Raw genomic sequence first — 14,752 nt, 5'->3', positions numbered from 1 at the left:
CTAAGCTGCTACATCGTAAGGATATTAGGAGGTATTAGAACAGGCATAACTAGATACACATGGATACAGCAGTGAGAGAGCGGGGTGAGAGAATAGTTCGGGGCAAGCAGCCTCAACGAAAGCAGGAAACTAGGAGATCTCAGAGCGTATGCGAATCAATGCTTCCATACAACGCGGTAGCCAAGGTCTGCGAAACAGAGCTCATCCGTCATCCACCCTTGGTCGTTCAACGCCTGCTTGAACGCCGGGAATCCCTTGCTTGCGTGAGCTCGAGATTCAGTCAAGACGTCAGACAACAGAGAAATCTCCTCGGATGGGCTCGGGGCCTGGATGCGCGTTTCGTGAGGCGCGGGGTCTGGCCAAGATCGTTCATGCTCCAGCGAATTGCGCACCACCGCCGCGTGGAAGATGGACTGAAGCATGTCACCGTTCGTCGCGTCCGGATGGTAGAAGACGGCCACGGCCGGTCCTCGAGGAGTGTCATGCGGGAAGAGCAGATAGCGATCGTCCTGTTCAGATGACCTCCGTGAGCTTCCTCGCTCCCAAACGTGCTTCGATGGACGCACCTGGAATACGCGCGAGGCGGTCTCCCATCGCATTCGATCGATGTCGGAACCCGAGCTCAGCACGTCTTGTACGCGCGGTGCGAGCGTCAGCCAGTGATCTGCCTTGCCCTTGTAGAACTCGCCGAACATCCCCGTTGCAGCGCTTTGAGTGAGCTGGTCCAGGGACTGGACCTCGCCTGTGGCGACGTAAGACCGCGCGAGGTGACTTACCCGAGGGAGCGTCAACAACTCAAATGTCGCGACGCGCATCATCAGCCCAGTCATCACGAGATGGATCGGGACCGCGAGGAAGAAGATGGAATAGAGGTATGCTGGCGCGTGCGAGAACGTCAACAGACCAATGCCTGAGGCGTACCCTGCGAGTTGCGCAATCGACGCCTGAGACTCATCCTTTGCTGCGACATCTCCATCGTTCCCTTGCATGGAGAAGTACCGAATAAACTTGATGTGAGTCGTAAACCAAATCTGACCTCAAGCGAGTGAGCGTATGCCATGAGGTGGAGCCGCGTTCAGACATACCGCATTCCCCACCAACTTGAAGACGTTCCCGCCCGCTACCGAACGGGATTAGTGAGCCTATTCGTCACGACGCTGAAGCCCGAGGTTGGACAACTCACCGGCGCAAAGCAAGAAATTCACCGGGGACGGTTTTACCAGCACACTCGCGATCATCATTCCACTCCCCAAACAAGTGAGTGCCTCTCCAAGAAGTGTGAACGCCTTGGGGTGGCTGTCGAAGTATGGCGAGAAGTGTCGGATGAAGAAGAGCTTTGCAATTTCCCCCGCGCCGTCCTTGATGATCCACTGCACGGCAACTGCCCCAAAGACGCTGCCCTCGGCCGACACGCCGACGGATGTGAGAAGCGCCTGGTTGCAAAGAACAGACGTGATAGTCGCGAGCGTCGTCTCGAAGGCTTGCAGGATGTGGAAGGGGAGGTACCTGTGTGGCCCTTGGGGTCGGTCGCACCGCCTACGCCATAGCAAATGGGGCACTCACGAACGATGCACGGACTGCGGGTAGTTGGTGGGGAGGAACATTTGCCCGAACCATGAAGAGACGCGACCGGATATTGAGTTCGTTGGAACGGCGACCTTCCCGGCTGTTGCGTCGGGGTCTGCGACGTCTCTCCACTCCCTCTTGACTTTCGCCTTGCCCCCCTCCGCCCACGAGATATGACATTCCCGCCCTCCAACGCGTTCAATGGCGAAGGGTCGGGCTTGAGGCACTTGGCAACCGGGACTGTCTGGCTGTACAAGCCGGGAATCATGTCGGTACGGAGGCTTGCTGGATATGGGGCGGCGGAGGCCGATTAGGGGGCGCGAACTGCTATTGAGCAGTACCTTCACAGGTATATGCGCTCTAGCATTAAACCGTGGTACCATATCTGATAGGATATGAGTACATGAGTACATTCCGCATGAACGCAAGTCAACGTAGACCTACCGGAAACTGGGGCAAATGGTATCCCGTCTAGAGATCAGTCTCTGTCTTTAGTCTTGCTTTCACTGATTCTCCATATTAACCCGGGTTTCTCCGAATAGAAAGGGTGGCGGAGGGTGGCGGGAAGGGGAGCCGAGGACAACGGAGTGAACGTGGAAGAGTGGAAGCCAATGGTGCGAGCAAGCTGTAGCTATATTGGACTTGTACGCTCAGAGACGCGCATCGCAAGCGTAAGCGCTGGAGATCTGCGTCCCGCGCCAGAGTCGGACGTCTGTGCTGCTTTTAACACATATGGCCCACCACTTATGTATATGATGAAGCTAGTCCCACGGTTAGCCTTAAAAACAGCGTGTCCATGTATCCCTAGTAGCAGCTAAAGATCTCATCGAGTCGTCGCGGCCGGCGCCTGCAACCTACTGAGCCACCCAGCTATTTGTTCTCCGTCTCTAGTACCCCCCGGAAGTCTTCCACAGTGCTCGCGTCAAAGTTCTTCATGTCGTGCCTCGGCTTCCACCCAACTTGACCCCGAGATCGGCTCCCCTTGCACCGACAGTTCGTGCCTAATTAACGTCAGTCCGCGCCCGCTAGTGACAAAAACACGAGAACCACGCACTGTCGTCGATGTGCACGTGACTCCATGAGCACTTCCCCTCGCCGACGATCACCGGGCGACCACGCTTGATGGCAGCGCGCGCGAGAAGCTGACCGCACATGCTGAACGGGTTGGCGATCCCGGCGTCGACGAGCGCGTGCTTTGCGACCCCGTAGACGACGCTCGGCGCCACGATGTGCGCGCGGATGTATCCGGCGACGTCAGCCTCGACGATAGGGATGTCGACATGGCGGTGGAGAGCCGATGGGGGGATGGACTTGATTTGCTCAAGGTTCATGTCATCATAGACTGTCTCCGCGAGGTAGACACCTTTGGCGTCGTTGATAAGCATGGCAGTGCCGGACTGCCGGATAGAAACTGTCAGCGTGACTACAGGCCAGTGCCGGACAACGCGTTGACGCGTACAGTGTGTATCAAGATGGGCACCTCTCCGGTCTTATCGTGGCGAGCTTTCATACCGGACAAAATGGCCTCGGCGGAAGGGAGGTCGTCACAGTCGGCCTGAACAAGTCTTTCAGTGATCGTCGCATGCGTTATGGACTCGGGTACTTACCGTGTTGATGATAACGTTCGCAGCCTCGGAAACGGCGGCGATCTTGTCGACATCTTGCAAGCTGCCGACGAGAGGCTTCACGCCGAAGTTCGCCTGCAAAAGCCTCCCTTTCGCCTCGCTGCGTACCAGAGCAATAATCTCGAAGTCTGCAGCCTTAGGATGTGCGAGAAGACGTGCGAGTACGGATCCATCGATCAAACCTGTTCACATAACGCAGGGGGCGTTGGTTAGAAGAGGTGGGTAATCGTAGAGGATTGCGTACCAGTAGCGCCGGTGAGGAAGATGGAAGTCTTGGTGGTCATCTTGTTGAGAGGTTGCAGATGCCTGTAAACCTGCGTCGCGAGCTCTGATGTAGATGGGACGGACGCTGAGTCACTGTTTCCGAGATCGGTCAAACCGAAAGAACCGGCGAATGAATGGAACGGGAGTACTTCTCATAGTATGGTGTGGGTGGTAGCATTCCGCCCGAAGACAAACCCAGAGCGTCTTGACCAAGCTGCCGAAAGAGACATTTCCAACCTTACTACGCTGAACGCTTCGTTTGATATGAGCATTGGCCGATTTAAACCGGATCATGACTAAAAAAAAAAGCGACGTTCGGAGGACAAACGCAGATACCACCCCAATTTGAAACGCCACGGACGAGTCCTTTGCAAAATCATATGGTGTGGGTTTCCCAAACGATACTCCTATTCTTGCTAAATCGGGATGCCGTTTCTTGGAGGTGTTGACGAAACCGCCGAAGATACCGGATACATCGTCTATTCAAACGCTAGAAGAGAACACATAATCAGGAGCCACCGTGACAACATCATACATTTCGATGAGGTTCACCTCTCAAAAAAAAGCCACTACTTGTTCGACGCCCTGAGTTGCCGGACGACCCCCACCCAGCTCTCATCCAACTTGTTCTCCCTGCCCGTCAACGACCCCTCCGCATGCCTCTTCGCCCAATACTCCACCTCCGGCCGGACGCTCGCAAGCATGTCTGCCGTCGTGTACTTGGCCTTCCACCCGAGCGCGCGCGCACGGTCTGCCCGCGCCCGCCCATTGCAGCCGTGGTACCACCCGTACTCCTCGAGCCCGAACGCGTCGACGAGCTCCTCCGGAGCCTTGAAAGACGTCGGCTCCGCGTTGTCGGTGAGCCTGAGGTCAAGCATAGCCTCGCCGATCGCGCGGGCGATCTGATACCAGTTGTGCTCGCCGTTCTCGGCGAAGTAGAAGCCTTCCCAGCCGTGACCGGCCGTGGCGGCGGCGATGGCGTCGAAGACGACGATGTAGAGTTCGGACACTGGATATTGGCGCGGAGGGTTAGCGTATGCACTCGACGCGGACACAGACACTTCAAGGGGGAGAAAGTAACGGGGAGTCACTCACGGTCCTCGATATGAATGTCCAGCATAGTCCCCTTCCCCAGCCCAACCATTCCGGCACGCTTCCTCTTCAGCGCGGCCCTGATGAACATGGGGATCTGGACGGAGTGCGCATTGGCGATGCCGGCTTCGACCAGAGGGTTCTTCGCAATCGCGTAGACGGTGGAGGGGACTATGATGTATCCGCGGAAGTATCCTTTGGCGTCCTCGCGTGCGATGAGGCCGTCAACGTTGCGATGGACGGCGGTATCCGGGATGGACTTTATCTGCTCGATGTTGAGGTCGCTGTAGATTATATCGCTGTCGCGCACGCCGCGCCCACTGTCCGTGAGGGTGCCCGTGCCGGACTGGTGTGATACACGTGCATAAGACACGGCATCAAAAGGAAGATAGACGAGACTCACAGTGTGGATAAAGATCGGCACATCGCCGAGCTTCTCGTGTCTCTTATGGAGACCCCGTAAAAAGGCCCTTGTGAGCTCGTCATCATCAGAATCGCCCTGGGGAACAGTCAGATGTAGACCGTCGAAGCAAGACTGATACTCACTAAATTGATGATGATGTGAGCGTTCTCCGCGAGAATCTCTATCTTCTCAAGCTCCCGAAAAGACCCGACAGCGGTATGTACGCCGAATTTGGACTCGAGGAGTTTGGCCTTGTCAGCGCTACGAACATAGCAGGTGATCTCGTACTCATTGATGTCGGGATGCTTGAAAAAGCGGGCGAGGAACTCGCCGCCAATATATCCTGGGCGAATCGGATGAGAACAGGAAGCACTAGCAGACAAGATTAACGTACCTGTGGCCCCAATTACAAGAATGGGTGTGTTGAGCATGACGATGCTCGTGCTGGGACAGCGACGACGTCTTCCTCTGTCTCCCGTGTATTTATATCTTGCAAGCCCCACTCGCCAACGTAGGCGAGGCGCCTTAGGCTCGGTCGACATGTGGGCGCACTGAATTGACGGTTCCGAGCGCGGGGGAGACTTCATCGTAGCTGAGTCACCCATATAAACTACTGAGGGGTCAGACTTCATGTGCATGCCGACCGGGACCTATGACTTCATATCTTCGCATTCATAACACCCGATCGGTTGATGCATCGAGATTCGATGATCAATGGCCATACCCGCTGGACAAGTAAATTTAGGAATCAGGGGAGGGGGAAGCGAGAGGGGCGGGAGGAGGGTGGGTCAGAGCGTGGGAGGTGAGGGTAGTAACATACGATACTGACTATGTGTGGCCGAGGCACTGGGGCGACATTCACTTCGTGCGCCGCGCAGCTTGCAGTGTGGGAGTGCCGTCGACTCTGGTCGCCGGACGGCTCGCCCGCCGCCTATTTACTTCCGGAGGTGGTGCGCTGTGGTTGTCGGGCCGGCGCGGGGTGTGGTCGTGGAGGTCGATGGGTCGGTGTAGTGCGCTGGCGTGTTCGCCGATCAGTGGATGTCGATGTCGAGGGTGTGGCGGGGTGTTCGTCGTCGGGGTCGGCGAGAGGTCCAAAGGTCTGTCAGAGTCGTTCCGTTGCGTCAATGTATGCAAAGAGCTGTGGCAGCGCGTCTACACTACTAAGTAAGTACTCGAGCTTGCTACCTTTCCTCCCGAGCTTCATGTGGATATGCGTCATGCGTTCGCCTGAATATGCGGAGCAAGAAGTGTACCACCGTTTCGGCCCCTGCTCCACATACCGGGCAGATGTCGGTGTCCGCGTGACGTATGCGGTGAAGATGGGCTTGGAGAGGAACGTGGCCCGTGTGGAGCTGGATGAGGAGACCCGCCTGCCGGCGGGAGAATGGTGCGATGAGGTCGAGGTAGAACTTGGATGGCAGCGAGGTATCGATCTGGTTGGTCTTGGGATAGCACGGGGACGTGCTCCAGCTCGCCTTGGCTTCTGTCTGTAGGGGAGCGAGGTTCATGGTTCGTTCATGTAATAACCTAGTACACACTCACATGTGACTACTTCTGTACTTCCTCGTCTACTTCCCAGCCGCCGGCTCGAACTTGAAGTCGAGCTTGCCCCCCTTCATAAGCTCGCCATAATGTTCCACCTCATCCCGTACACTCTTCAGCATATCCAACGTCGTATACTTCGGCTTCCAGCCCAGAGCGCGGCCGCGGTCAGCACGGCAGCGGGCGTTCGTCCCCGAGTACAAGCCCGCTGCCTCGCTCCCGAAGTATTTGATGAGCTCTTCGGTCGAGAAGGGCGAGGGAGAGGCATCGGAGGTGTATCCGAGAGCGACCATCGCATCTCCGATGGCGCACGAAATTGACATCCAGGAGTGTTCGCCGTTCTCGCCGAAGTAGAAGCCCTCGAACCCATGGCCCGTGGTGTCCGGTTTGTTGACAATGGCGTTGAAGATGGAAATGTAGAGGCCCGCGACTGTAAACGGGCATCGTTTCAGTATGCGGGATGTCCGGAACGAGCACTGACAGGATACACGGGATGGGGCAAGAGAACGCGAGACAAAAAGCATGGTACTCACGGTCATCAATGTGGACGTCCGGCCAGATCGCCTTTCCTTCTCCAACCACTCCAGCGCGTCCTCTTGCAAGCGAAGCCCTGACAAGAATCGGGATCTGGATGGAATGGTCGTTGGCAACGCCAGCGTTCACGAGGGCGTTCTTCGCGATCCCATAGACAGTAGATGGAGCGACGATGTTTCCGCGGATGTATCCTTCGGTATCCGCATTGAAGACAAGCAAGTCGACGTTACGATGAAACGCCGTGTCCGGAATGGACTTCATCTGGGTGACGTCGTTGTCGTTGTAGATCGTCTCGCTTGCGAACGCACCACGGGCATCGTCGACGATGACCCCTGTACCAGACTAAGGCAGATGAGTATGTGCACGATAAAAAGGTCGGGACATCAGGGACACTTGCAGTATGAATCAAGACAGGGAGGTCGCCAAGCGTTACGTGCCTCTTGCGCATGCCCGCCAAAATAGCTTTCATGAATGATTCGTCATCTGCGTCGGCCTGAAAGAGTGCGGTCAGTGTATGTCATGCCATGTGCTGAGTGAAGGGTGCCCACAAGGTGGAAGATGACATGCGACTTTTCGGCCAGAGACTCGACTTTGTCAAGGTCTTGGAAGGTGCCTTCGACGACATTTACACCGAACTTGGACCGTAACGCGCTGGCCTTCGCCGAGTTACGGACGATGGTGCATATCTCGAAGTTGCTCGCGTTAGGATGGTTGAGTAGATGCGCAAGGACGGCGCCTCCGATGTAGCCTAGAGAGGGGAGATGAAGGTCATGATGACGGTGGCCAAGGGAAAGGACGGACCGGTGGCGCCAGTGAGCAAAATGGGCGTCTTGCGGGATGTCGTCATTCTGGATCGTCGACGTTGATCGAGTCAGATCAAAAAACAGAACTTGAAGGCAGCCTGGACGGATCCCGAGGATCGAGGAGTGCTTTTATATATATCCCACCGCCAGTCCCTATCTGCCCTGGTCTTACTAAACCACGTCCAATGGAATTCCGACGTCATCCTTGTCGGTGCCAACTTTCCCAACCACTCCGGACACTTTTGACATCACATGCCCCCCTTTTGCATATCATGCTTCAACTCAGAAGCCTCCTTGTAGCACAAGACTGCAGACACCGCTCTCACCCGGCGCTGGAAGCTGCACCATGCTCTAAGCTCTCGCAGGATCTCGAACCATCGATGGACCGGCAGGTTTGCACGCTTTGATGGTCGTACAATTCTCGTCTCCACTTGTCACAGGGACTCGAGTCCTACCAGTCTCCTCACTCACTCATGATAGCGCCTCGCAGAGTCGCAGCCCCTGCAGCTCCTCCCATTTTCTCGTCTCGTTTTCCCCAAACCGGCCCCGCCAGGGTATTACGAGGTTCCTGTTTAGCAGCCTCCAATCCATGGTGCTTCGAGGCGTCCCCTGTTTTGTAGATCGGCCTCAGCCGGGGAGGGCTCACTGACCAATAAAGAGACTCTCGTCCGCCGACGCAAAAGGGAAAACACTGACATCAAGGAGAGATTTCTTTCCTGACCACGTTAATGTACAATCGAGGAAAGCCTGAATCTCAGAGGCCTCGGGAGATTGAGCGTCCTCGTTCATGGTCTGTCTGAACGCCATGGATAAGAAGTGCCTCCCCCATTCCGACGTCTGGCCGCCGCGCCGGCATCGTGCTTCCGCGCTTCAGACGACATGAACATGATGCCGTTGACTGTTGACAGCGTCCATGGGGGAAATTTTTATCAGATTCAATGTCGCGTATACTCGCTCGCTGGCATGGGCATTCAAAAGTGGTGGCGATGGCTGAACGAAAACACACGACGATGAAAGGAAAGAATGCTCGCGGCGCCCTTGAAGGCAGTATAGCATTCGGACCGTACACGAATGAGATCGGGGACACTATGCTAGTCGAGTGGGCCACGCAGAAGGAGGGTTCACGGTATTCATAACACGGCACCAAAACATACCCCGAACATGAAGACAAAGCCCAAGTTATTTTTAGGACGTGAGGGAGGAAGCAAAGAGGACGGCGTCGCTGAGTCGGACGAACGCGAGATTGAGCTGTTCGACACCACCACTTTGATACGCGACCTGAGACGACTCCGGGGATGTGGACGAGGATGCAGCGGTGCTGGTGCCGAGCAATCTGAACGACGAAGAGGCTGACGCTGTCGACGCTGTCGGGGTTGAGCTGCTGGTCGTTACCAACTCGGAGGAGGTGCTGGTGGGAATCGACGATGTCGACGAGCTGCTGCGGGAAGTAGTGGAGGTCACCTTCGTGGATGTCTTCGAGGCACTAAGGGGTGTGTCGTCGTCGAAGCTCCAACTGCCAAAGACAGCGCCGATGTCGAGGAAGTCAGAGCCCATGATGATCTCAGCGAGACCGAACGAGAGATCGATAGCTCCGAAGGGGCAACCCATGCACTAGACCGGATGATGCATCTAAGAATGCATGAAATCGCGGGAGAAAGGAATTACACACCTCATCGGTGACCTTAGCGTGTGCAGTGACACCGTTGTAATGCAGGGTAACGGGCTTGAAGCAGTGGGCGCCCCCATCCCATTGCTGAACGACGGTTTCTCGATCAGGACAAGAGACAGTCCAAGTTGGCTAGCCGTCCTACCTCTGCACTTATGGCGATGACCTGTACATCCATGCTAAGCAGAATGCGGATTTCGCAGCGACGACGGTACGTACCAAGTCGCCACCCTGATCCACCTTATTGCAGGCATTGGGACCTGCAACGTAGGTCGTGAACTTTGTGTTTGCGAACTCGTCTCGCTTGAACAAGCCGCGGTCGGGTCCATGGTGGCGCAAACCGAACTTGGCGGCATGTGGTGACGACTGTCCGCAAGTGACGCTGAGACTGGTGAGGACTGAAACAAAGAGCGTGATGTGCGAAGGAAAGGCGGAGAAGAGCATCTCGACGAGAGCGAAGGCAGAGGACCCTGAGCGAGGACGGAATAGAGGACGAAGAAGGGGAGGAAAAGAGGACACTTCGTGGCATTTATATACAATCGGGAATGGGGCGTGGGTGTCGGAAGCGACGAGCTGTCAACGCTGAGTAAAGTAGTCCTACTGGCATAACGCGACCACAGTCATCAAGCAAAGGGCAGTACGAAATGAGAGCTCGTTGCAATACACCGAAGCCAGAAGACTGAAGCCAGAAGCTTTGAAAGACCGTCAGCCTCTCCAGTTGAAGTACTCTGCCAGCCGTTCAGTTGTTTGTCTCATTCTCAGCAAGGGACCCGAGTCGAAATCCGAACGCTGAAGACATACTTTACATGTTGAATCGGCACGCGGCAGTACTGCAGTGATGATTTTCGCGTGGTGGAGTCACTGCAGAAACGATCGCGACGAAAGCGCTGTCCGCACAGAGCATGAGCAACGGAAAGCCGGGCCGCCCTTCCGGGGCCCGGATCAGACCGAGTGCCTCGCCTCTCACCTCTTGTGTCTCTACGATTTCGTCCTACCGCGCACGGAATCTTTGGGACTATCGTGCGCCGATCCTGCTGTATATTTCATCGACAGGAACACGTGCAACATCCGGACAGGTACATCGCGAGGAGCAACATGGCACCATATATCATAGGAATCCAACTTCACGGAATCGCACTTGATACCGTGAAGCAATGCAAAAGGATGGGCCTCAACATCACTTCTCCGACGCATCAATCAAGACGTTGGTCAACTGGAGGAACGCCAGGTTGAGCTGCTGGACGCCTCCGCTCTGGAACACCGTGTGGGTCACGGCCGGGGCCGACGACGTCGTAGACGACGAAGAAGACGAGCTTGAGGTCTTCGTGGACGTGCTAAGGTGCGTCGTCGAAGCCGAGGTCGAAGTTGAGGTCGAGGTCGAGGTCGAGGTCGAAGTCGAAGTCGAAGTCGAAGTCGATGTCTTGTGGGTGGTGGTGGACGAATGGGTGGTGGTGGTGGTGGGCTTGGGCTTGTGCGTGGTGGTAGTAGCGGGCGCGTCCCCGTCGTAGCTCCAGCTGCCGTACACCTCTCCGATGTCGATGAAGTTGGGGCCCATGACGGCCCGCGCGGCACCGTGCGAGAGGTCGATCGCACCCCATGGGCAGTTCTCGCACTGCGCCGATCTCTAGTTACGAACTAGCCTCCGCGCGACGGTCTGGAGGACGCACCTCGTCTGTGACCTTGGCGTGCACAGTGGCGCCGTTGTAGTGGATGGTGATGGGCTTGTAGCAGTGCGCCCCTCCGTCCCACATCTGACACGACGCGCGCATGAATGAGAAGGGCCAGGATGTACTCAGTCATCTCAGGCTCACAATCTTAGAGATAGCCACAATCTACCGGGTTGTGGAGGGTGAGCTTCGGAGAACGTGAATTATCTGGCGCTCGAATGGACTTACGAAATCTTGGGCCGAGTCCACCGTCCCGCAAGCATTCAGCCCCGCATCAAAGTAAGTCATCGGCGCGTTGTCGAACTGGTCGCGCTTTTCCAAACTGTACGCGGGCATTCCATGGTGGCGATGAGCGAACTTGGGGCTGTGAGGCTCGCCCGCGACAAAGGTAGTGGAGCTGGCAAGAGCCGAGAAAAAGACCGTGAGTTGTAAGAGAGTGACAGGAGAAAGCATGGCGCAGAGAGCGTCGCAAACAGGACTTGGGAGACGGGACAGCGCAGGGAAACTCAAGGAGAGGAGGAGAAGGAGGGCGAAGCAACGTCAAAATGATGATCGCAACACCAGCGCTCGAGTCGTCAAGGGGCACGGCACGGCACGGGGCTTGTGGGCGACCGGAGCACACCGTTTTGAATCTTTGATGCATGTGCTAGACGAACCATGCGGGGTGGTAAAACACGCGCCGCGGTGAGGCTGGGCCGTGTCTTGACTGGTTGGCTCTTGAGGTACAGTGAGTGCTTGAGTTCACGTCCATCGCTATTGCTGTCCGGAAGATGGGCGGAGACATGTTTTCGTCTGAAGACTACGACAATTGCTCCCTCGGGGCCTGCACCCAAGGTTCGCAGGATGCGTGCCTTATGATATTACTCACGTGTGCTTGGCAGGCGCTAATTTGAAATCAACAACGTTTGTTTCGCGGACACAAGTACAACTTTACAAGTCCTCGCAGCACTGTGATTCATGATGTCATCTGTTTGATTTCACCGCCTCGGCAACCAAGTTCTGTAGCCCTGGTCTGTGCGCTGTTGATCGTCTCCGAGAATGTAAGTCCTTACTTATGTTGGCGGTAGAGGGCCTTGAGGACAGGCAAAGCACTTGTCGATGTTCTTCGGCACGTGGCTTAGTGACGAAGCCCCCAGCACGCAGTAGACGCCACTCCAGTATCCAGCAACGATAGCATTGGAAACTTCCCTTTACATCGTAGAGTCATGAGAGAGCATCAACCGTGAGTGAAGACTATAGTACAAATGATGTGGCAGAATAGAGATCTTGGCCAAAAGGAGGCCCTTCAAGCCTTCTCGAAGTGGTGTTCGAGCTTCTCGTGCGCCGCGGTGGACGACAGAACGTCATGAGCGTCGATCTCGTCACCGAAGATTTCTGCCATCTCTTCGAGCGTCTTCCCTGCAAGTCATTTATGGTATGAGAACCACACAAAGCGCGCTTGAAGAATCATCGGACGCACCTTTGGTTTCGGGGAAGAAGAAAGCAATGATGACGAAGTCTATGGCATTAAGGCAGATGAAGATAATGTAGTATTTCCAGGAAATGTTCACGATAGCGATGTTGGAAACCTGACAGAGTATGAGCGTCCCTTCCAAAGCATTTCCGAGGGCGGAGCATAAACACACCTGCGAAAAGAGGACGTTGAAGGCCCAATTCGCGCACGTTGCAACACTCGTGCCGATAGACCGAGTGCGGGTGGGGAAGACCTCCGAGGCAAGCACCCAGGACACAGGGCCGAAGCTGACCGAGAAGAAGATGCTCGTGAGGAAAATCATAGCAATGCCCGCACGCTGGGCCGCCAAGTTCGTGGACTCGTCGGGCGGGAAGGAGGCGACGATGGCGGTGAGGACGGAGTACGTGACGATGAAGCTGCCCGCGCCGAACATGAGCGGCTTCTTGCGTCCGACAGTGTCGAGGATGAGGGTGATGAAGCTGCGCGGAACGAGGGTCAGCTATCGTCGAATACCAATTGGCCCAGACCAAGGGAGACGCACAAGAAGTTCGTAATCGGTCCGACGGCGCCGTAAATGCCCTGGACGAGCAGCGACTGGCTGTCGCTCAAACCCAGTGCCTTGTACATCGACGGACCAAAGTAGTTGATGACGTTAATGCCCGAGAACTGGCCGAACACCTGGACGCCGACCGCGACCAGGGTCCGGCGGAGCATGCCGCGCGTCGCCCAGAGGTCGGAGAGGCTCCTCGAGCGTACGACCGCCTCGGCCTTGATTGTCTCGCGCATTTGTGCAAACTCGGCAACGGCCTCTTCTTCGCCCAAGGAGCTTGCACTGTGGAGCGTGCGCACCACCGCAAGCGCTTCGTCATCGTGCCCGTGTTCGAGCAACCAACGCGGGGAGCGTGGCATAAAGACAGAGCCCACGAGCAAAAGCGTGGCGGGTACAAGTTGGAGGCCGAGCGGAAGACGCCATTGCTGGTCTCCGTCGAGGAATTGGCAGCCGTAGCCAACCCAGTTTGCGACGATGAAGCCAATTCCGATCATTTGCTGCGCGAGACCGACCATGAAACCACGATGTTTCGGTGGGGCGATCTCAGTCTGAGTAAGAGTGTCAGAGACGCCGCCTTGATGATTCCTCTAGAATGACTCACGTTGTACAGAGGGACGGTCATGGAGAGAATGCTGCGATGAGAATAAGCGTCCTTGTTGCAAGTTCTTGTCGTAAGCACTCACCCAATAGCGAAACCAGCAACAATACGACCAATCAACATGCAGGCGAAGTTGTTAGCTCCGGACTGCATAGCACATCCCCATAACGCGAAGATTGCACCAAGCTAAAGAAACTGCTTGGTAGTTTGCACCTAGTGTGAGGCCAAGCACTCACTTGAATAGTGCGCCTGCGACCAAACCTGTCGTTTGTCCACCCGGCGCCCATTGCTCCGAAGAAGCAGCCGCCTGCACACGCAGCATGTTAGTAGATGTATGTACAATGCGTAGAAGCATATGCATACCAGTAAAAGTGGATACCACTGCGCCGGAGAGACTCTCATAATTGCTTTCGTGTCCCACGAACGACTTGAAGAAGGGGAATGTAATCACAGAGGAGATGATACCGCTGCAAATAAGATGCATAAGAGACCAGACGTCAACTTTGCAACAGCGCGACGACTCACCTGTCATAACTGTTTCGGACGAGACAGGCACCGACCGAATCCAATCTTCAGTACCTGCCAGCGAAACGCATGCAACTCCGGACTCACCCGAACAAGAAGGAACCTAGATGGAAAGCCGTTACCCCCGTCAGCGGGAAGCCATTCCCGAACCGCACGGACCGTAGAGATTCCCCGCACGAACACACGACGCACCTATCGAGCAGAAGAGCGCGAGCCCAATGTTGTACATGCGCCCCATCGTGTCGTCGTTGGCCTTCGTACGAGTCGTGCAGCGGGGTGTGGTGTGGGATGAGGAGATATCAGGCTGTCAGACAGACCTGAGGCGGGCGTGCCCCCCGCGCAGCCTGCTTATATGCGTCTCGCGGAGTGTCCGACATACGCCGTGGCCCGTACGGTGAATCGTCGGCCCTCGCATATGAGATCCGGCGAGCTGGGCGCGCTGGTCATGGGGTGCGCCCACGAAT

At 56.1% G+C, this 14,752-nt stretch overlaps 7 protein-coding genes across 7 annotated transcripts; all 7 read right to left on the bottom strand.

Annotated features, from left to right (window-relative positions):
• Positions 1-155: 155 nt before the first annotated feature.
• On the bottom strand, positions 156-1,949 carry BXZ73DRAFT_38065 (vitamin B6 photo-protection and homoeostasis-domain-containing protein; the record flags this gene model as incomplete). Its single annotated transcript, XM_048018117.1, has 5 exons — positions 156-509; positions 567-1,031; positions 1,086-1,120; positions 1,184-1,506; positions 1,564-1,949. 5 exons carry the CDS (start codon positions 1,947-1,949, stop codon positions 156-158), a joined length of 1,563 nt encoding a protein of 520 aa, XP_047883002.1.
• Positions 1,950-2,436: 487 nt separating this feature from the next.
• On the bottom strand, positions 2,437-3,475 carry BXZ73DRAFT_95999 (uncharacterized protein; the record flags this gene model as incomplete). The annotated part of the gene is made up of 5 exons (XM_048026957.1): positions 2,437-2,567; positions 2,621-2,963; positions 3,026-3,121; positions 3,174-3,373; positions 3,436-3,475. The coding sequence occupies 5 exons, from the start codon at positions 3,473-3,475 to the stop codon at positions 2,437-2,439; spliced, it is 810 nt and encodes a 269-aa protein (XP_047883001.1).
• A 549-nt stretch (positions 3,476-4,024) lies between these two features.
• Positions 4,025-5,381, bottom strand: BXZ73DRAFT_73241 (NAD(P)-binding protein; the record flags this gene model as incomplete). The annotated part of the gene is made up of 5 exons (XM_048021858.1): positions 4,025-4,464; positions 4,551-4,893; positions 4,951-5,046; positions 5,094-5,293; positions 5,345-5,381. 5 exons carry the CDS (start codon positions 5,379-5,381, stop codon positions 4,025-4,027), a joined length of 1,116 nt encoding a protein of 371 aa, XP_047883000.1.
• A 1,137-nt stretch (positions 5,382-6,518) lies between these two features.
• BXZ73DRAFT_38216 (NAD-P-binding protein) lies at positions 6,519-7,873 on the bottom strand (the record flags this gene model as incomplete). The annotated part of the gene is made up of 5 exons (XM_048018145.1): positions 6,519-6,922; positions 7,026-7,368; positions 7,418-7,519; positions 7,575-7,774; positions 7,828-7,873. 5 exons carry the CDS (start codon positions 7,871-7,873, stop codon positions 6,519-6,521), a joined length of 1,095 nt encoding a protein of 364 aa, XP_047882999.1.
• Positions 7,874-9,014: 1,141 nt separating this feature from the next.
• BXZ73DRAFT_73239 (uncharacterized protein) lies at positions 9,015-9,939 on the bottom strand (the record flags this gene model as incomplete). The annotated part of the gene is made up of 4 exons (XM_048021857.1): positions 9,015-9,440; positions 9,499-9,582; positions 9,641-9,661; positions 9,715-9,939. 4 exons carry the CDS (start codon positions 9,937-9,939, stop codon positions 9,015-9,017), a joined length of 756 nt encoding a protein of 251 aa, XP_047882998.1.
• A 733-nt stretch (positions 9,940-10,672) lies between these two features.
• BXZ73DRAFT_73238 (uncharacterized protein) lies at positions 10,673-11,615 on the bottom strand (the record flags this gene model as incomplete). The annotated part of the gene is made up of 4 exons (XM_048021856.1): positions 10,673-11,107; positions 11,163-11,246; positions 11,307-11,327; positions 11,391-11,615. The coding sequence occupies 4 exons, from the start codon at positions 11,613-11,615 to the stop codon at positions 10,673-10,675; spliced, it is 765 nt and encodes a 254-aa protein (XP_047882997.1).
• Positions 11,616-12,447: 832 nt separating this feature from the next.
• Positions 12,448-14,526, bottom strand: BXZ73DRAFT_95993 (general substrate transporter; the record flags this gene model as incomplete). The annotated part of the gene is made up of 11 exons (XM_048026956.1): positions 12,448-12,560; positions 12,622-12,730; positions 12,788-13,094; positions 13,157-13,713; positions 13,767-13,797; positions 13,849-13,949; positions 14,000-14,070; positions 14,127-14,230; positions 14,289-14,297; positions 14,376-14,391; positions 14,481-14,526. The coding sequence occupies 11 exons, from the start codon at positions 14,524-14,526 to the stop codon at positions 12,448-12,450; spliced, it is 1,464 nt and encodes a 487-aa protein (XP_047882996.1).
• Positions 14,527-14,752: the final 226 nt, after the last annotated feature.

The sequence above is a fragment of the Epithele typhae genome (assembly GCF_022376455.1).
Source record: "Epithele typhae strain CBS 203.58 chromosome Unknown BXZ73scaffold_2, whole genome shotgun sequence".
NCBI classification, from domain to species: domain Eukaryota; kingdom Fungi; phylum Basidiomycota; class Agaricomycetes; order Polyporales; family Epitheliaceae; genus Epithele; species Epithele typhae.
Note: the sequence above shows the minus strand (reverse complement) of the source record. Positions and strands in the feature narration are given on the sequence as shown.